At 35.6% G+C, this 22,430-nt stretch overlaps 1 protein-coding gene across 4 annotated transcripts in view; it reads right to left on the bottom strand.

The window, feature by feature from the left end:
• CDH19 (cadherin 19) overlaps nt 1-22,430 on the bottom strand; it is a 103,744-nt gene that overhangs the window by 16,136 nt on the left and 65,178 nt on the right. For 3 of the 4 annotated variants that reach the window (XM_058691850.1, XM_058691851.1, XM_058691849.1), the window contains exon 9: nt 16,508-16,629. In XM_058691850.1, the coding sequence (XP_058547833.1) occupies nt 16,508-16,629 (122 nt within the window). Of the gene's footprint in view, nt 1-16,189; nt 16,303-16,507; nt 16,630-22,430 lie in introns of those variants that run through there. The other variant, XM_058691852.1, reaches the window with a different exon arrangement.

The following is a 22,430-nucleotide window of genomic DNA, read 5'->3' as shown; positions in this document are numbered from 1 at the left end:
AGTGCTTAAAAGTCTACCATATTTCCTTACAGTCCTGCACTAGATCTCACTTCCTCAAACAAATGTCCTTCTTTTCAGTAATTTTTAAAATATATTTTACATATTATTGTATGGACCTGAGGTTCAGAACACTATGAAAAATCACAGCATGAAAGCAGACATTTCTTCTCCATCATGGTTTTAATTTTTTTTAACGTTTATTTATTTTTGAGACAGAGCATGAACAGGGGAGGGGCAGAGAGAGAGGGAGACACAGAATCGGAAGCAGGCTCCAGGCTCTGAGCCATCAGCCCAGAGCCCGACACGGGGCTCGAGCCCACGGACCACGAGATCGTGACCTGAGCTGAAGTCGGATGCTTAGCCGACTGAGGCACCCAGGTGCCCCTCCATCATTGTTTTAAAGTATGGTACCCCACTTGTTTCAATATTGAGATCTTGACTATTGATTTGAGTGTTAGTTTTATCTTTTTTTTTTTTTTTGCAATACTTATTATGGCTGCATTTCATTACCCAGAATTTAAGTTTAATTTTATCAAAGGGCTTCTTAGCATCATCAAATGAAAAGTTGGTGTGTATCTTTTTGTTCCTTTGAGATATTGATATAATGGAAAATATTCATAGATATCATTTTTTTGTTATTCTCCTAAGGATATCATTTCTGTGCTGTGTATCAGCACTTAATACATTAATAAATTGTTTTTAATTGAAATTCACATATAATGCTTACAGACAGCCGTATTCTTAATAACTGTTTTGTGTTTGATTTTATGTTTGCAGGTATTTAATTCTGCCATTTTTTTTTTTTTTTTTACTATGAGTAAAGTTATTTAAAGTAACCTGAGGAGCCTCCCTTGTTTTGGATGCTTTGGGAAAGTTTATATAGCATAGGGGTTAGTTGTAATTTATAATTTTGATATTATTCAACTTCGTGGATTTCTTGGCCTCAAGTATTCTCAATAATATTAATGATTATTCTTTGAAACTCTTATTTTTCTTACATCATTTCTTTTGTCTTTTATCTTTCATTCCAGCAAATGATTTTTAAGTTTCATTTTGAAATAACTGTAGATTCTCAGAAAATTTCAAAATCAGTGCATAGAGTATTTTATTTTATTTTTTTTAATTTTTTAAACATTTATTTATTTTTGAGACAGAGAGAGACAGAGCATCAACAGGGGAGGGTCAGAGAAAGAGGGAGACACAAAATCCAAAACAGGCTCCAGGCTCTGAGTTGTCAGCACAGAGCCGGACACGAGGCTCGAACCCACGGACCGTGAGATCATGACCTGAGTCGAAGTCGGACACTTAACCAACTGAGCCACCCAGGCGCCCCGCATAGAGTATTTTAAATACTTGTTGCAGTGAACCCAGTGGTTACATCTTCCATAACTGTAGTACAATTTCAATTCCTGGAAATTCAGATGGGTACAATAGTGTTAAAGAGAAAATTTTGTCGGTTTTCACTGGTTCTTACATCCATGTACCTGTGCATGTGTGTGTTGGCATGAGTGTGAGTAACTCAAACAGTTTGATCTCATGTAAAGACCAGTGTCACCACACCCAATCAGGATACAGAAGAGTTTTGTCACCACAGGTGAACTCCTTCGTACCCCTCTTTCTTGTCACACACCCCCACTCCTTCCTTTTGGAGGATGTACTATAAATGGAATCATAAAGCACATAAGGTTTAGGGTATTGCCTTTTTCATGAAACATAATGCCCTTGAGATCCATTGTGCTCTGCATGTATTCATTATCTGTTCCTTTTTATGGCCAGGTAGTATTCCATTTTATGGATGTATCACGCTTTATTTAATCGTTCTCCGGGTAACTGACATGTGGATTATTTCCAGTTTCGGCTGTATTATGAATAGAGTTGCCATGAATATTTTTATGTAAATGTCAGTAATTCTCTGACGTGTGCCACACTCCGCCCAAATGTGTGATTATTAGCTTGTACGGTAAGTACATGCTCAGTTTTATAATAAACTGTCAAACTATAATTCACTTTTTACGTCCACCCCCTCACCTCCCAGCATTAGATGATGTCACCGGGTGTTGTTTTTGTAGCCATTCTGGTCGGTGTGTAGTAACATCTCATTGTAATTTTTAACTGCATTGTCCAGATAACTAATGATGGTCAACATCTTTTCGTGTGCTTTTTTGCTTTCCATATAACCTCTCAGGGAAATGTCTTGTCATGTCTTTTGCCTATTTTATAATTGTGTTATTTAATTTTTTACTGATGAGTTTTTTTTTTTTTAATTTTTTTTTTTTTCAACGCTTTTTATTTATTTTTTGGGACAGAGAGAGACAGAGCATGAACGGGGGAGGGGCAGAGAGAGAGGGAGACACAGAATCGGAAACAGGCTCCAGGCTCCGAGCCATCAGCCCAGGGCCTGACGCGGGGCTCGAACTCACAGGCCGTGAGATCGTGACCTGGCTGAAGTCGGACGCTTAACCGACTGCGCCACCCAGGCGCCCCTTTACTGATGAGTTTTAAGAGTTATTTGTATAGTCCGGATATAAATCCGTTGAGTAATCTTTGGTTTCCAAATATTTTCTTCCAATCTGTAGATTGTTTTTTTAATCCTTTTAACAGGGATTTCCACATTTTTTTTTTAATTATTACAAAGTCAATACTTTTTTTTTTTTTTCTTATGGATTGGGCCTTTGGTGCTATATCTAAGAACTCTGTGTAGCCATAGAGAATAGTTTTTTCATGTGTTTACTTCTTTCTAAAAGTTTTACAGCTTTAGGTGTACATATAAATGTATGATACATTTTGAAATAACTTTTGTATAAGGTATGAGGTTTAGGTGGATTTTTCTATTTCTTTCCTATGAATATCTAATTGGCTCAGCAAAATTGGTTGAAAAGACTAGAGAATTTATATGTATCTATGCATTTTCTCTGCAATAGTGTTCACATGATCCAGATTTCCACATTTTTTAGAACACACAAATATTGTATTATAAAATATGGGTTTTCTGTACCCCTATTGATTTAATTATTATTTCGTTTGTTTTCATTAGCATACTCAAAGGCTTCATTTTTCTTGTACTACAAATAAATAATCTGGTCAACAAAAAAAGAAGTATTTAATTACTTTAAGGAAAAAAAATGGCAAATGCAATTTATTGAGCTATTGCTCCAAAGATTTAAAAAGCAACAACTTAATCTGTTTCAAACCAATCAAAAAAAAAAAAATCAAGAATCTGACAAAATCAAAACTCCAATAAACCAAACCAAACCAACCACAATAATGTTTATATTGAAATTTGTAACTTTTTAACGTTTAGTTTCTAAATAACGGATTCCTTTAAGCCTGGAATGAAACACTATTAATCTGTTCGCACCCTCATGTAGCAATCCGCATTGGCAGTTTTGTTTCTGGGTAATGTCACATGTGCACAGACACCTTACAGCTCATTTAGAATCTCTTTAGAAGGAAAATGAGCCCCATGTTAAGAACTTCTAAAACTACTCTTAACTGTTCATTTTAATAGTAACACAATTATTTTTTAACAAAGGCCAAGACTACCCATTTTCTCATTTAATAATATTTTATCCTTACTAACTTCCTACACGATAGGAATTATAGGGCCAACGTGCGTTTCTTTTTCAAATGAGGAAATCGGTAGTCAGTGTGGTGAGATCATCATCTAATCTGGGGAGTGTGTGAGCTAGTAAAATTCTCTTGCTATTATATCAGGCAGTCTTTCTGCCATTGTTGTTTACTGTTGTTTTTGAGGTTTCACTCCCACACGAGGGGAAACATATTTGAATTAAAAACCACGGTTTTCTACATACGTGATTTTTAGACAATAATGAAGAATACCAATTAGCCCACGAAATGCCCCCAAATTAATACCAGAAAGCAAACGTTCATTGCATTCCTCTCTAAAGTACCCTTTGTCTCTCTAAAAATTGGGACAAAACCAGACAGATGAAAAACGAGGGGAAGATTTAAAGAACAAATAAGGGGAGGAAAATTATTTTCCTCTTCTGTCAATTTTTCTCAAATGGTAAAGAGGCAAATTCATCAAATTCACACAGATACATTCAGTTATCATTGGAAAGCTGTGTGCTTTGTATTGCTTAAGACTACATTAAAGGTTTAGTAGATAATATCACTAGAAAAAAAAGAGAGAGCGAGAGAGAGAGAGAGAGAGAAAGAGAAAGACCAAATGCCTATCTTTTCCTTAACTCTGATCACTTTGGTGCCAAGAATGATAACTAAGTAGAAAAAAGTGACTTATTGTTTAGTTTTCTAGTGTTCTAATGAAGTCAAGCAGTCAATCTCCAACATTCCCAAATAACTTTGTCATTAAGAAATTACTATTTGGAGTTTAAAAAAGAAAGGAAATTAAAATTTTGGGAAGAAACAAGCAAAATCCTATCTAAAATAATTCTAAAACAATATTGTATATAATAGAACATTGATTTAAGACATACTGATCCTCACTGAAATGCATTTGGAAAATTTTAAAGTTTTTAAAATGCTACACTTTTGCCCTACCCACTTATTCATAGATTTATATTATAAAAGCGAACCAGCTTAGCTCATGACAATCTCATAAAGTCTCACACATATAGTCACATCACAAGCTTTAAAAAACAAGTGTCACAATTCAAAGTGTCTCACCCTAATTATTTGTAAATACAAATTTAAAAATCTGATAATTTTGGTGCCAAAATGAAGGTAATGAGGGAGAATGTTGCTTTTAGAGAATAACATCGATTATTCTGGAATCTAATTGCCTTAAATTGTGTGATTTCAAGACTCATTAATCTGGTTGTTATACTAATCTAGGAGCCAATTTGAAAGGCTGCTTTTCTCAGGGTGCCTGGGTGGCTTGGTTGGTTAAGCGTCCACCTTCAGCTCCGTTCATGATCTCGCGGTTCGTGGGTTTGAGCCCTGCACCGGGCTCTGTGCTGACAGCTCAGAGCCTAGAGTCTGCTTCAGATTCTGTTTCCCTCTCTCTCTGTCCCTCCCGCACTCACACTCTTGTCTCTCCCAAAAATAAGTAAACATTAAATAAAAAAAATAATAAAAGAAAGACTGCTTTTCCTTTATTGGGTTTAAGGTGCTTTATTGGATAATTGGCATCCCCAAACACCTTTTACTCTGGTTGTTATTCCTAACTTGAGTAAGATCATCTACATGTGCACATTTTATTTTATACTCATTTTCACCTACTTACTTTGTTTGTATTTCTATACCCATAAATAATTTCATAAATATGCTTTCTATAAATCAATTTATTAAAAATGCTCACTCTTGATGAATATAAGCAGTAGACATTCTATTTTAAAGGACTAATAGAATTCAGTACTTGATAACAAATAAAAATTATGCAATTTTTAGGAAAAGCAAATTATAGAAAATGATTTGGGTAAACACAGTAGGATCAACATATACTAGAGAAAATTCACTGTCAGAAATAATGAAGGTGTCATCTATAATGGGTATAATGGAGGTGAATATTTCTTCACTGGCAAGCTCACTGATAGTATTTCTGAAAGATCACTTACTACATCAATACCAAGGAACCAGCTGTTAAACAAGATGATTTCTTATCAACCAGCAAGAGCTAGTGTATAATAATAACAGAATGACTTTTTCAGATCTTTGCAAGTAGTTATTTCCCCATCTATATTTTGGCTTTATATTTCATTAAAATTGACTGATCTCAAGAAAAAGGTATAGAGTTTATGAATATAATTATTGGTCATTAAAAAGACTTACTAAATTCGACACTGCTTTCAAGCATTATATTTTTCATTGCATTTGTCTTGGCATCCTCGGTCTTCTCTGACACTTCTGATGTTTAAAATCGTTGTTTGCCTCTTTTTGGTATTGTCACCTTTAAATATTGTCCATATTAGAAGCACCCGGGTGACTCGGTCAGTTGAGCATCTGTCTCTTGGTTTTAGCTCAGGTCACGATCTCGCCGTTCTTGGGATTGAGACCCATGTCGGGGTCTGCACTGACAGTGTGGAGCGTGCTTAGGATTCTCTCTCTCTTCTCTCCCTGTCCCTCCCCTGTGTGCTCTCTCCCTCTCTCTCTCTCTCTCTCTCTCTAAGTAAATAAACTTAAATAAATAAATATTGTCCGCATTAATTCAATCATATTTAAGGTAATGAGTCCTGGAATACTCCTAGGATGCATGTCTGTATTAGAAATTCAAAGTATTTGGTTAAAAAAAAAGCATCATTTGCCACAGTGTTGCATAGCTTCATACATATATATGTGCCTCTATGCACACATGCACATACGTATGACAGAACTATCCCAACTCATGAATGATGGGTGGGCTTATGATTTGCAATTTGAGTGAAAATTATTTACCTCTGAATACTTATAAAAGTTCTAATTAAAGAAAGCCCTCTGAAAGTTATTATATCTGTGTCCCTCGAAAGTACATGATTTTAAATAACTGAAGCAAGTGAACAAAGAAAGAGCAAACAGTGGGAGAGTTTCCTTTAGAGTGATCTTCCACATTGTTGAAAGACAGAGAATAGGGGAGCTACATAGTGAGAGCAAGAGAGGAAGAGGAAGCAGGATTTTTCTTGATTTTCTGGGGTGGGTATCTCAGCTTTACTTACTGCCCATTCTATCTGTATGTTCTGCAGCACTCCACTGCAATATCACAAAATCTTAGGAAAATGACTGCTTCCGAATCTGAGGCAGGAAATATAAAAAGACGAGCTTAAGTATCAGTCTGGGTCCAACTGAGGGACAGGAAGCACACAGCAACTTAAAAGGAGGAAGATTAATATAAAGAATGATTAAGCTACCATACGAGAGTAACTATAAAGACAGAATAACTCCAAAGGGTCCTTGGAAGTTCAGTGAAATTATCCAGATGGACAAGTATGGAAGGGAGCCTGTCTCCAAAACAAGCTTTAGGTCTCCTGGGAGAACGTATGCTCGCAGCGTCTTGCTTTCAGGACAAAGGAGTTCACTGGGTGGCCGAGGCCAGAGCTAGTCCACATTCTCCAGGCAAGCAGAACAAACCTCCAGGGTACACGTATGCCGGTGGGCAGAAATGCAGAAAAAGCCGGGAGGTCACTGCAGGTGCAAGGTCTAGAGCTCACGGCATCCGCGCTGGGAGGGCAGCATAGAACTCATCAGGCCTGGGAAAGACTTGTATGGTTGCCGAGGGAATATACCTTCGGGACCTTTGGGACTATACTTGTGGCTGGACAAAGCCAACTGTGCAGCATGAGAGGGAAACCCAAACATGCTGTACACGGGAGCCAGGAAGAGCAGCCCTTTTTCTTCTGCGGTGTTCATTCATTGAGTGCCCCCCTTTGACAAGGCTCAATGTTGCATTCACAATAAAAGAAATGCTCTAAAGGGACCAATTCATTATCGCACTATCACAGCACAGGTACTTTTTAAGCAGGTACTGAAGGATGACTGTGAAGCTACAAAGCAATAAATTAATAAATGGCGGAGCCTAGAACATATTGCTGTACCAGAAACGATGAAAGCAATCAAAGACTAACGGGTCATGTCTAAAGTACACAGAAACTGATACGAATGCCTGAAGATCTGTTTGTCGTACCATTCTTGGTCCATTTATAATTCTCTTTGTGATGTAGGTTGCTTACATCTTGTTTCGTTTCCACGTGTGTATGTGTGTACACATAGGTGAGCGCAGGTGTGCATTCTCTAAACTATACCGTGTGGGGATTTTTGACCATCACAGAGGCCTGCTCTTTTGTGAAGAGTGTTGAGGGGAAGGAGAGAGTGGGAGAAGAAAGAGGGAACTTCACTTTGGGATGTTTAATGTAAACAAATTCACACCACATTCCATCTTTGTTGGCACAAAGTCTCCCTCAAATTTTGCTATTATGAGGTTACCTCCTCATAATTTTCCAAATTTTCCATTTTCCAAATTTTATGCTTTCCATATTTCATTCTATCCCACCTTAGTTTTTGGAAGTTACTTAGGGGTATCTCAGGTCAGGAGGTACATCATAGATGGTTCCTTTTTTTCTTTGCGTTCCATTCACTTTCTCATTCCTGAGTCCAGAGAAGAGATTCTTTCCTGTCTGCCTCCACACCCCAATTTCCTGTTTGCAGTCTGGAGAAGTACATTCTGCTCCTGCGTCTTTCCTTGGCTTAGTCAAGAATTCATACTATGTGATGTATATTTTCCAACTTGTGTTTTGATGGTGTAGCTGCTTTCTTACTTTATTAATCAACTCTTTATTATTTTTAAATAGAGTAAAATGCATTTCCTCTGCTGGGGTGCCTGGGTGGCTCAGTTGGTTAAGCTTCTGACATCGGCTGAGGTCATGATCTCACGGTTTGTGGGTTCGAGCCCCGTGTTGGGCTCTGTGCTGACAGTCAGATCCTGGAGTCTGCTTCGGATTCTGTGTCTCCCTCTCTCTGCCCCTCCCCTCCTCATGATCTGTCTCTGTCTCTCAAAAATAAATAGACGTCAAAAAATAATAAAAAAATAAACTGAATGCTTCTAATATTTTGCTTATAAACACTATTAAATTAAAAATAATTATGTTGTCTGCATACAGATCATTTCAGTTACACAGGATATGCTTTATTATCTGTTAAAGCAAATATTTTTTGAGAGCTTACTCCATTAAGTTGTAAGTTTCGCACATTGCTATCTGATTTTTTAGGAACAAGTAAGAGATTAAGAGCACTTTTGAAAGAGGGAGGTACATATTGATCTTAGGTGCTTGGCTTCGACTGTACTTGAAGGAAGCCTACCAAGTCAATTTCAAACAAGAAATGTGAGCCCAACTCAATCGGATTCCACATGTAATGTCTGAGTAAACGTGGCACAAACGATGACTATTCAGGAGCCATAAGCGCCCTAACACCCACATTATTAAATAAGGCATCACCCACCACGTGTTAAGAAGAAAATATCTATGGTACTGTTGGATATATCGGCAGCACTCGTAATCTGTACATTGATTTCAATTCATAAACCACAGTGTGTGTGGCAATGTTGGGGGGGGGGGCTTTGGCTTCCCCTTAGATTTGAGTGGAGGACCATTGCAAGTAGCCATGCTGTGTATCATTCTTTCAGGTACTTAAAGACTTTGGACAAGTTTCTAAATCCAATAGTGACATATGGGAGTCTCCTGACTTCTTTGATGATTCCCGGCCTTCCTCCTTAAAGGAAACTGATTATGAAATAGCACTGACCAGTGTCATTTATTCTGAGTTTGAACTATGCATATCCTAGAAAGGAGGCGAGATTCAGTTGTATTGATTTCACGTTTATTTTTGTCATTAAAATTGGAGGTGTAATGATTTATGAGTACAGAATTTTTTTTAAAAAAAAACACGTTTTTTTTCTATTGGTTTTTGTATTGTGCAAATAATCTAAGGATAGCTAGTCTCTATAATTATCTGGGCATCGTTAAAAGAAGCATCATTCTTGGACACAGACACAAATTATAATCCTTGCTCAATCTCTCCTAAGCTACATGATGTTGAAAATTTATACATCTGTAAAATTATAAAAAAGTATAGCATGTCGTAGATTTCCCATATAGCATTTAACCCCTAGCAAGTCACATAAGAATTCCATGCCGCTACATCCGACACATATTTCTTCCTCCACAGAGTTCAACTCTCAACCTACCTTTCAAGTTTGTTGCAGCAAAAATTAGCGTTCAAGTTTCTTGTTGAGCAGTTCTACTTAGTTTTTAAAGATTGGTATTTCATTTTTTTTCATTTAGAACTGTTCCTAATAATAAGGAAACATTAACTTATTATGAAATAAATAACTAATCTTACCTTCCATTACTGAAGGGGTACATTGGACACTTGGTAAATCAAGAATGCATTAAAGGAACTTAGTGATCCTTTTGATGCCTTGAACATCTTGCAATTTCATCATCTTTGCAAATCATTTCATCATTACTCATAAATATTTCCTAATCTAATGTGCTTTTAAAAGACTTACATGAAACTTGCAAGATGAATGGCCTGGAAGGATGATATAATAATGAAATAAATCTTCCCCATTGTATCATTCTCTCCTTCCTGTTCTTTAAATGTGTTGCTTATTTACATCATCGCTCAAAAAGGCATCAAAAAACTTATACACTATCTTCTTAGTTTGATTTTATTTTTTCTTTAAAAACAGTTGAAAATTCGAAATGCTTCCTTTTACATTTATAATGACAGAGGGAAAAAACTGACAGAGGAAGTCATCTCACAGTAATTTGTGAATAGATGAAACCCAAAAGCAGAAACCAGCACTATAGACCCAAGACGATGGAGAAACCGATCACGTATTAAAAGAGTGTTTGAGACTGAGTCGTCAGATGAAGATAAAACAGATGAATATTCTCAAAATCAAGAATCAGCAAATGAACAATATGAATTTAAGGATAAAGGGAAAATATAGTAATCATCCTTTTAGTCATTCAACAGGAAGGACTTCATCACACGATATTTTGTGATAAGAATCTGGGCCGTTCTCTTTTGCTAAAAATAAACAGGACAGTAGTTTTTCATCTTTTATAAGTGTTTTGCACCAAAATCTACTTGATTTATCCTGCAAATGGAAAACTACTGAAGGCAGAATGTATCTAAATGTAACCGGAAGGACGGAAATGCAATGGGAATTTTCTTTAACTAGGGTGATTATTATATTTGCTGTTTATAAATCTAAAAATTAAATGCTTTGCAATCATGGAGGAAAGAATATAGCCATTCTTTCTTCAACAAAAATATGAGCTGTGAAAGATATTTTAAATTTCTTGAAGTATTACATACCCACAAATACATATTTATCATGTTTATATTTTGTTAACATTGACCAAGAGGACCATAGCATTGCCTTCAGCCTGACTTAATTTTTGACACATTTCTTCCTGACTAGGGGCTCCTGCCCTCCATTTTCCTAGACCAATTACAACAGATTCTTTCTTTTTGCAAATTCTTTCTCTGCCCCTTGGTAATGTAGATAAATCTTCTCCCAAACTTCCAATTTTAGAAATCAGGCTGGTCTTTCTTAACACCCTGAAAACAATCCCTTTGAAATGTAGACATCCATTAAGATAGGACCCCTATCTCTCAGTCTCTATGGGAGCGTGGGAAGTTAACTTCTGTAAGAGCCAATTACACAGATGGCCTAATCACATGGGCCAACCTCCCCTTCCCCCAATGTGTCCCCTAGTCCTTCTCTTCACTAACTCAGCCCAGTGTTAAAAACTCTCCTGTGTTTTGTTTCAAAGTTAAGTGCATCTGTCTCCCCTATTCCAATAGTCTTGGCCTTTATTGCAGTAATATGATTTACCATTAAATTCTGTCATGATTTGCATTCCTAACAAGCATCCAGTGAGATTTCTCTTTGCCACATTTTAATAAAGTTATTTTGCACTGTCATTTTATTTATAGAGCTGTGAGTTACTTATACAAATTACATATTTTTAAAGAATAAATTTGACCATATGGTAAACTATGAGGATGATTTTTTTTTCTTTCCTAGAATAGTGGGAATGAAGTCTACTGACACTTCCTCCTCAAAAAATGTTGCATTCATGCACTTCTGCATCAACAGTCTTGTTTCTTTCCTACATGACGGGTCATGCCTACTCAGTCTACTTTGCTGTCTTCTCTTTCTTTACTGAATCCTTCAATATTGCCATTCCCAAAGGCTCTGCCCTATGTTCTTTCATACTCTCACTTTACATTTTCTTCCTGGGTGTCATTAGGCACGTGACAAATATTGACTACAAATGTTCTAGTAAGTCTAAAATCTCTACTGTTAAATTCAATGGGATCTTTTCTTTTCTGCTTTGAGCTGAACTGTAAGCAGAAAATAAAACAGGTTATAACCCTTTCCTCCTTAGAACACTTTTTTTTTTTGGTTTCGATGTTATCATATTTTCCTGGTTTGCTCCTTGCAAATTTCATTTTCTAGTGCATCCCGACCCCCAAACACCAGTATTGGAGCATTCAGGTTTCAGTCTTTAGACTGATTCTTGACTCTGTCCATACTCTCTCCTAAAGGGATCTCATCATACTGCAATGTTTTAAACATACTATGCAAGGCTAATAAATTCAAATGTATATCCCCAGAGAATTATAGAAAAAATACTCTTTGTTTCAAGAACTATTGTCTTCATGCTTTGTTCATTTATTGAAGTAGTTATTATTGGGAACCACACTGCATGTTGTCGAGAATACAAAAATAAACTCACTCACTGTTCACAAGTATCTTGGAATCCAGGAAACATGCTAAACTAGAGATGACACATTTCACAAATACATAAGGTCTATTCAAACTAGGAATAGAGAGGCAACAAAATATAATCGTTCTATGCATCTATTCTGATCCCAACACTTGGGATAAAATCTCTCTCTCTTAGGAAGTAACAACTTCTCTGGGCCCTTTCACCTGGAAAATGATATATTTCCCTCACGTTTTTTCAAGTTTTTGAGGATTGGTTTAATGTTTATAATGTTGTTAGAATCATGTCTGGGACATTGTAAATATATACTTGTTTATTTGTATTTTATTTATTTATTTATTTATTTATTTATTTATTTACTTTAGTATTTCAAGTTTTTTTTAAAGAGTTTTTTTTTTAAGTTTATTTATTTATTTAGAGAAAGGGGGCAGAGAGAGAGAGCTGAGAGGGGAGGAGCAGAGAGAAAGAGAGAATCCCAAGTGGGCTCCATGCTATCAGTGCAGAGTCCAGTGTGGGACTAGATCTCATAAACGGAGAGATCATGACCTGAGCCAAGATCAAGAGTCGGACGCTTAAGCAACTGACCAGCCAGGCACCCCTCAAATCTTCATTTAAATTTTAGTTAGTTAACATATTATGTAATATTCATTTCAGGAGTAGAATTTAGTAATTCATTACTTACATATAACACCCAGTGCTCATCACAAGTACCCTCCTTAATACCCATCTAGCCCAACCCCCCACCCACCTTCTCTCCAGTAACTGTCAGTTGGTTCTCTATAGTTAAGAGTCTCTTATCGTTTGGGGCGCCTGAGTGGCTGGGTCCGTTGAGCGACCGACTTCAGCTCGGGTCATGATCTCATGGTTTGTGAGTTCAAGCCCCACGTCAGGCTCTGTGCTGACAGCTCAGAGCCTGGAGCCTACTTCAGATTCTGTGTCTCCCTCTCTCTCTGCCCCTCCCCCTCTCATGCTCTGTCTCTCTCTCTCAGAAATAAACATTACAAAAAATAAAAAAAAAAGAGTCTCTTATGGTTTGCTTCTCTTTGTTTCTCCGTCTCTCTTTTCCCTTTCCCCTATCTTTATCTGTTTGGTTTCTCTAAAACAGTTTGATTATGTGGCATGTAAGTTCACTTTTGCAGTACAGTTAAAATTCCAACAGGAATAGACAGGGGCATTCCAGAAAGAAGCTTTGATACGAAAAAGAACTCTGAAGTAGAAACTGTAATTTCTATTTTGCATGACAAGCAATTCAGAGTATGAAGAGGAAAGTATCTACATTTTTTTTTTTTTTTTTTTACAAAGCAAGATAGATAAATTGTGGCTAAATCAAAGAGAATGTTAAACACCAGGCCAGTGAGTTTTACACTTCTATGTGCCGGTATTGGAAAATCCATTGAAATTTGTAAGCACTGAAGTCCGAAAACTGCTGTAGGGAATTCCAGCTGCTCTGCCCTTTTCTGTGAATTCGTCTTTGCCCTAATGCCTGGGGCCTCCTGTGATGATGGCGCCACTGTCCTTGAGCAGTGAGTAGAAAACAAAACAAGGGGCGCCTGGGTGGCTCAGTCCGACTTCAGCTCAGGTCATGATCTCGCAGTCCGTGGGTTCGAGCCCCACGCCGGGCTCTGTGCTGACAGCTCAGAGCCTGGAGCCGGTTTCAGATTCTGTGTTCCCCTCTCCCTCTCTGCACCTCCCCCGTTCATGCTCTGACTCTCTCTGTCTCAAAAATAAACATTAAAAAAAAAAACAAAAAAACCCCAAAAAACAACGAAACCAAAACGAAACCAAACCACAAATACTCTTCTCAAAAGAGGTGAGTATTCCACAATATTACAAGTGTACTGACTTCTGAGTTCTTGCTTCTGAGCCAGAATCTGGGCAAAGAGTAAAGACACGAGTAAACTCTAATGCACTGGTGGAGGGGGCCAGTTCCTACTAGCAACGTGTATTTCCATCTTCTCACATGATGCAAAAACTGAAAAGGTTGTTCTAAACGTGACTGATGACAGTTGTTACAAACAACAGTTGAGGAGTTAGAATAAAGGCGCTGGTGTCATCATCAGAGTTAAGTAGCATCACCCTAGACGTGTTCATCACCTAAGGCTGGGGTGCTGGTCTCAAGTCTCTTGTGATGTGAACTGTGTTATCTCCCAAATCTTCCCTCCCCCTCAGCCCAGCTGAGATCAATGAACCCGCAGCTTTACTGGGTGAGTGGAATTACCACCCTGGACATTGATAGACATAAGTGTATAGAAAATGCAGCAAGTGAAGCTTATTTTTTTAAGTTTGGAAATAGCTGTCTAATCAGGGGGACACTCTGAACACATGCGCACTTATGTAAAGTCATAAAATATTTAAACTTTAAAGAACTTATATTACAGTAACTACAAACTGTAATCGTGCTTATAATAATTGTAAAAATAGAAGTTATCCTAAATACGGAAATGTAAGATGTAGAGATTTAGAAAATTATAAGATATATTATTTCCAATATTATTTTAATTTTGAGTTTATGATATGTGTTGATGTGTCCAGTTAGACAGATGTGTTTGAAAAGTCTGAGAAAAGCAGATATGTTAAATTTCTAAGTATATAATCTATTTACAATGCCAAGTTCAAAGAACTGTCTAAACTCAGTTTCTATAGGAGTCATGGGTAGCAAGCAGGTCATTTGCATTCTGTTTCTGTGATTCGTTTTAAACTATGCTGTCCGTTCACGGGTTTCTAAGTTAGTTTGATTCTGGATCTGGGGGCAGGGTCTCTCTGAAAGTTTTATATTAACCTTCTAGTTTATCAAAAACCCTGGATCCTAACCAATTCAAAACAAGTAGCTCAAGTTTAAATTCATTTGTATGTTTATTATAATTTTATTATTATCTTAAAATTAGGATATGCTTTAGGCAAGACTTGAGAATTATTTCTGGAATAAAACATATTCTAAAATAAACATAGCCAAATAAACTTCAGAACACATTTTAAGAGCTACTAATGACTTCCTTTATGTTACCGTTGAACAATCCATAACAATTCAGAGAAGCTTAATTCTTAAAATATGCCTATTTCTTACAATGTTAAGTATATGAATATAAAGCATAATGTTGGCTATTATTATTTATTGGTAGAAAATGAAAATTTTTATCTTTGTAAAATCCAAATTGTCTTCAACTAGCTTTGTTGATAAATTTGAATCTACTGAAATAATTGATTTTATACTAAATATATATGCATATAATTGCTTACATACATATATACATGCATATGTACACATACGTACATACATTCAGTATTCTGAAAACTAGTTTATATATATATATTTTTTTTTTTTAATGTTTTTTATTTATTTTTGGGACAGAGAGAGACAGAGCACGAACGGGGGAGGGGCAGAGAGAGAGGGAGACACAGAATCGGAAACAGGCTCCAGGCTCCGAGCCATCAGCCCAGAGCCCGACGCGGGGCTCCAACTCACGGACCGCGAGATCGTGACCTGGCTGAAGTCGGACGCTTAACCGACTGCGCCACCCAGGCGCCCCTAGTTTATATATTTTTAAAAATGTTTTAGGACATTTAATAAGCTCCCACAGTTGCAGACGATACTTACGGTTATTGTGTAGTGGAACCGAAGACAAAGAACCATCTGTCTTTAGCTCTACTTTTTGCAAATGAAAAGAGCGAGTTCCACAAGAGAAAATATGTGAAATAAATAGTGAAGTAAAAATAAACGAGCAAAGAACGAACGAACGAATGAACGAACGAAAGAAAGAGGGAGGGAAGGACTTTGAAGTAACGGTGAGATATCTCAAACTAAGTATGCTTTCTATTCTTTACATAGCTAGCAATTAAATTGAAATTAGGTTTTTGGGGGGATTAATATGTCTGACATAATAGTTATAAGCTACAGAAAAATCCCAGCACTTTCTCTTCATGTTTATGTTTGTATATCATGTTTCTTTATGCCACGATGAATGAAAACATAAAAAATTTATTAATATGTGATTATTTATTTTATAGAGTTACAAAAAAAAAGAACATTTCTTTATCACATTGACAAAATGTAAAAGATTTACTACGAATTCCCAGTGTTAGCAGATTTTTCAAAAATTTGAGGAATCTGGAAGTGGAAAGCTTGAAGGTTACATTTTATGTTTTTAAAAAGAAATTTAAATTATACATAACTTATGACATAAGAGCATGTAATTCATACAGTTAAATAAAACTTACTTTTATCATTTCAAAATGGGAGGAATAGTGACAAAAGCTATTATATATAATATATGGCAATGTTTAGACCTTAGCAATTTATTGCAAGTCCTTACCTGACCAGGGTCTGCATTTTCACAAACATATGTGTCATAGTATTCAGAGAACTCGGGAGCATGATCATTAATATTAAGAACTTGCACATACACAGGAACTGCAGAAATTTGTTGCACATTGTCTGCAAATTGATTAAACAGAATGAAAATAAAGAATGTTAATGCTCTCTTTAGGGGGGAAAAATGGTTATGAAAATTGCATTAGAGACTGGGTGGTATATTTTTATTTTCCTTGAATAAAAGACATCCAAGCACACGATCTATTTATCAATCATATATTTACCAATAGTAGCTGAGGAAAAAATGTCCTCAACACATTCAACTCAACCAATACTAATCAAGTGCCTTTTACCTGCCAAGGACTCTAGTTAGAGCTGATGAGAAAAAGTAGTGAAAAAGATGGGCAGGTATAGGAACACCTTCCTAACTCTAGCAACTGTTGAACGTATGTATATCAATGCATTTAATTCTGATATATATATATATATATATATATATATCAGAATTAAATGTAAATTAAATTTAATTTAATAAATTAAATTAAATGTAAATTAAATATAATTATATATATATATATAATCGTCCCCAACTTTACTGATAAAAACATTGAGAATTTTGTTCCACAAATTACAGTTGAATGGCTGGCCTAAGGTTATAGCTGATGTAGAATAGGCAGTTAAAAAAGCCAGCAGTAAGGTCTCTAAATAGCACTGTTTGGTCAAGTATTAAAAAAAAAAAAAAAAAAGAATAAGGATCTAAATACATTTGAAAATAATTACAATAAAATCTAGGTAAAGTTTTATGTATACATTGAATTGGGAAGATTTTCTGAAGTGAGTCAAGAAATACAGAAACTATGAAGGGATGGAAATATATGGTTAAATACATTTTTTAAATGTGCCCCCCCCCCAAAAAAAAAGTAAAAACAACAACAACAACAACAAAACACCATTGATCTGGAAAAAAGTTTGCATCATAACGTGAAATTTTAATAGCTCTAATTTTCAAATTCTGACAGTCGATATGAAAAAAAATGGGGGGAAATAATCACAAACCAGAAATTTGTGGATGAGAATATACAAATAATCGATGCCAGTGTTCTTCAACCTCATCACTGCTGATATTTTGGACTGGACAGTTCTGTTTGCAGGGGTGAGGGTGGGAGAGGGCTGTCCTGTGCTCAGCATCATCTCTGACCTCCACTAACTAAATGCCAATAGCATCCATGCCCCGAGTTGTGACAATCAAAGTTGACTTCAGACATTGTCAAAGGTATTAGGAGGCAAAACTGTGCACATTTGAAACACTGCTCTATCGTAATATTAACACACACTCTGGCTCACCAGCAGTGAGGACAATGATGCCTTAGTCCATGGGTTCTATGTTAAATATGGAAAACAGAGACAGTGCTGGAGGAGTACTGAAAAATAACAAGGATGTAAACCTTTTCCAGAATCTAATCTCGCAGTAGATGGTAAGAGTTAAACTACAGGTATCTTTGACCCCACAATTCCTTAGGGAAACCTGTGCTATGGTTCAAGGTACTAATACATACAAAGAAAGAGTAGGGGATCCGATTCATTTATTCTACATTATTTTTGCATCTCAAATAACTGGAAATTATCCAAATGCATATCAAAAGGGAATTGACAAATAAATTACAACCATACTATGAAATTGTGTGTGCTTATTAAAAATGGATGAGTTAATGTAATAAATGTATCAGTGTCCATGAGCTATAAAAATAGATTTTAATCTTGATTCTCAATTTGAGAAAAAGCCACTGTCTCAGTGTCTTTTCTGTAAAATGAGAAAGATACTAGTAACTTACCTTATAGAACCATTATAAAGATTAAATTAATTAAAAGATATAAAGTATTTATAAAATTACTTAGGATATACATAAGCAGTAAATATTAAATATTATTATTTTATTTATCTACTAATCAGGAGTGATAGACACCACATTTTGTGAAATAATAATAAAGCAAATTGCAGCATGATATATTGTATATTTGCATATCATTATCTTAAATGTTTTTTTAATGCTGTGGGAAGATACTTATAATTAAAGAACAAGGGGAGGAAGGTATCTTTGTTGTTTTAATGTCTTTGTAATATCATGTTCATTATTTGAAAAGCATTATATTTGCAGTTGTCATTTGTAAGGACAGATACATTAAAAAAACAAAAATGAGGCTTAATTCTTCCAGTTGAAAATAATGGGAAAGACTTTCCCTCTTTCCTCTTCTTAAAGTATTTACTTTAGGAAACTTGTAATTTGTGTTCTCTGTTTTTGTTTGTTTGTTTGTTGTGTTGTTTTGTGTTCTTTGAAATGTACGTAACCCTTTAAAAGCTATTAAATAAATGTCTTGCCAACTTTACAACTCAGGCCTATCTTCGTAAGCAGTGGGAGCCAACTCTTTAAAATATAATTATAGAGGAAAATAGCACTCCCAGTTTCTGTTGGAGGGTAGGAGCCTAACCAATTTCAGCAAAGGCTTTGACCCAAGTCCAAAACACCCTCTTGTCCTCAAAGTATGAGAACTTTAGTTTTCTTTTGGATAAAACTGGGCAGCAAACACAGATGGTCATGCCAGCTACCTGGTGAACATAGAGGGAACAATGTGTGATACGTCGTGTGAAGTCTTCCTACTTGAAGGCTAGTACTTGGTTATCTTGAGAGTATGATGTCTGATTCTGTAATAGGGCGAAATTTCTTCCGGTCTTGGAAATCTCAGCAGATTTCTCTAATGCACATGAAATTCCTGGTTTAATGCTTTTCAACGATAAAACTGGTTTCTCTCTATTCCGTTATGATGGATTGCTTTCTGGATTGGGATGAGAGTCTGTAATTATTTCTTCCAATAAATGACAGTTGCAATTATGATAAAAAGTGTAACTTATAATTAATTAAAATTATAATTTGCCAGGTTTATGACATACCAAAAAATCCAGCCTCTACCATTTATCACCTTAGGATGGTGACGGCTTACCCTAAGAATTATCACTGAGATTCTTCTCTGTTGTTGTTATGCTCAGGATAAAAATAAATAAATAAAACATTATGATATAGTTATTTCTAGATATTTCAAGATAGAACTATTCAAAGATTAAGGCTTAGGGTGCTTGGGTGGCTCAGCTGGTTGAGCTTCCAACCCCTGATTTCAGCTCAGGTCTATGTCTCATGGTTGATGGAATCTAGCCCTTCCTTGGGCTCAGAACTGACGGTGCAGAGCCTGCTTAGGATTCTCTCTCCCTCTCTCTCTGCCCTTCCCCGGCTTGAGCTCACTCTCTCTCTCTCACTCTCTCTCTCTCTCAAAATAAATAAACTTAAAAAAATAGAGCTTACATTTTTTTATGGTTTAACCATGTAATATATGTAGCCATAGAACAAATTTTTGTTTAAGTAAAACAGAAAAACTACTTCTGCTACATTTTTTTTTAAAGTAGTAAGAAATTCATTTAAGGTTTTTATCTTTTTTTCCTGGAAATTCTGTTTAAACTTAGGTTTAAAATTGGTATAACTACAAAATTGGTATAATTGGTAATTGGTATAACTACTATTATATGTATATATATGAACTTATGAATATATATATATTCATGAACTTATGACTATATATATATATATATATATATATATATGAGTAGTTAGGACTTTTATTCACTTAGCTGGCATACTGATAAATAGCTTGGTGCTTAATTTGGGAATGTTTCCAGGAAAGAGACTAAGCACAATGACCTTCATTTGCTGGGAAAACAAATGTTAAAATGGAACATCTCTTTCCTATAATCAGCATAACTGTTACATTGTAAGCTTTATGGTGTATATCTTGCACAGCAAATGTTCTCGGTAACGATTTTGTGACTTCCCGGTTTTCCAACATTCAGGTGTTCTGTTCATATTATGGTGGAGACTTATATGGTCAAACAGTTGTCTTTAGATGGATAAGAATTTGGCACCTATGAACATTTTCTCCAAAATTGTGTAACATGTGTTTGTGTGGAGTAAGAAAAAAATACCAGAGAGAGAGAAAAAGTATGTGATAATTGGTTACTTGGGGTTATAAAGTTCCTTCTAGATAATTAAAAAAAATGAAAAAAAAATTCAAACACGTCTTGAAGGATGAATTAAATATACACTAACTTTGGGGTTCTGCAAAGGTTTATCTAATTATATTTTATTTTGACATTTTATTCCCAATCGTGTAACTTTTTAGCTTTATAATAAAAATAACAGTGGGACTATCAAGTCTCTTTTATCTAAATATATATGTATATATTTTAGTCTAAGAAACTGATTTAAAATGCCAAGAGCAGATCAGCATGAACTGTATAATTCCTGTTCTTGATAACATTTCTAATCACTTATTTCTGAAACAGTGATTAACTTCTGAGTATTAAATTCTGTGTAAAATAAATATATTCAGTTTACATTCAGTTTGCCTTTCACAGGCATTTACAACTTTGTTTTCCTTGACTGCACTTTAATCTTCTTTTATTTATAATTATTTGTTTTAATACAATATTCTATGATCCACAAAATTTTAAGTGTAAAAATTTACTAAATAAATTGGTACTTTTTGCATCAAGTGATCAGCTTTCAATGTTGATCTAATCATATTTTATGAATTTCTGTATCTAAAATTACATATATAATAAATCTCTTGTTTTATTCTATTTTTACCTGAATTTATTTGAAACCCTATTTTCTTGCTTTTCCTCAACAGAATTAAAATGTTTTCAAGCCCACACTAACTTACTGTTTTTAAATGTCACATGTATTTTATGTCACCATCTTCAAACATAAAACAATTATTATGAATAGGTTCTGACTTTAATGTTCCAAGAGCAAATTTATTTTTAAAAATATGTTTTAACATACTTTTGCCCAAGAAGACAATGTTCTTTAAAATCTATTCAAAAAATCATTCATCCTCCAAACTGCCTTTTAATGACTGTACCGCACATTTCAATGACCAGCCCATCAATTACCAACCACACATGCTTTCATCAACAAATACGTGACCGGAACAACAGTACAGAATGAGATGAGCAAACCTCAGAGAACGTTCAGAATCAGTATCAAAGGAGAATTTGGCTCACATACTGATGGAGATGATCAGTGGGTGGCCCTGAGGAAGTCGTACAACACAAACAGACTTAAACCCCATGTTTGAGTAATTGAAATTATTTTTTTTATGTTTATTTTTGAAAGCGAGAGTGAGAGAGAGCGTGAACCGGGGAGGAGCAGAGAGAGAGGGAGACACAGCATCTGAAGCAGGCTCCAGGCTCTGAGCTGTCAGCGCAGAGCTCGATGCGAGGCTCAAACCCACGAACCACGAGATCGTGACCTGAGCCGAAGTCAGACCCTTAACTCAGTGAGCCACCCAGGCATCCCTAAACTTTACTTTTTAAGAGTAAAAATGAAAAAAAATCAAATTTGATCGAGATTACTGTGCATATATTTACATCAGAAAATACTGAGAGCAAGTACCATTTTTCATGTTCTCAGTAAGAGACAGTGTGGCCTAGTGTGGCATGAGATTTAGACATAGGCTTGGGAATAAGATCTAATGGTGATCGGTCCCTGGCTTCATCATTTAGCAGTTGGGCAAATAAACTGCAGTTTCAGATTTGTCTTCTGTGAAATAGGAATAAAGTGGCCTCAATTTTTTATTAAGAGCCGTAAAAGTGCTACTAAATGTACTTTCACACAAGGTGTATATGGATATGTCATTATAAAAGTAACGTATTTAATAAAATATAATTCCTGAGTAGTTAACAATACTCACAACCATTTTGCAAAATATAGGTTTTATAAACAAATATCTAAAAATACAACACGACAAAGCTATCATTTTTTTTCCTTGTGAATCACAAATGGTACCCAGTTTTTATAGCCATTGTCACTGCCTCT

The sequence above is a fragment of the Neofelis nebulosa genome, chromosome 11, assembly GCF_028018385.1.
Source record: "Neofelis nebulosa isolate mNeoNeb1 chromosome 11, mNeoNeb1.pri, whole genome shotgun sequence".
NCBI classification, from domain to species: Eukaryota; Metazoa; Chordata; class Mammalia; order Carnivora; family Felidae; genus Neofelis; species Neofelis nebulosa.
The sequence above is the reverse complement of the archived record's forward strand: the minus strand, read 5'-3'. Positions and strand labels throughout refer to the sequence as shown.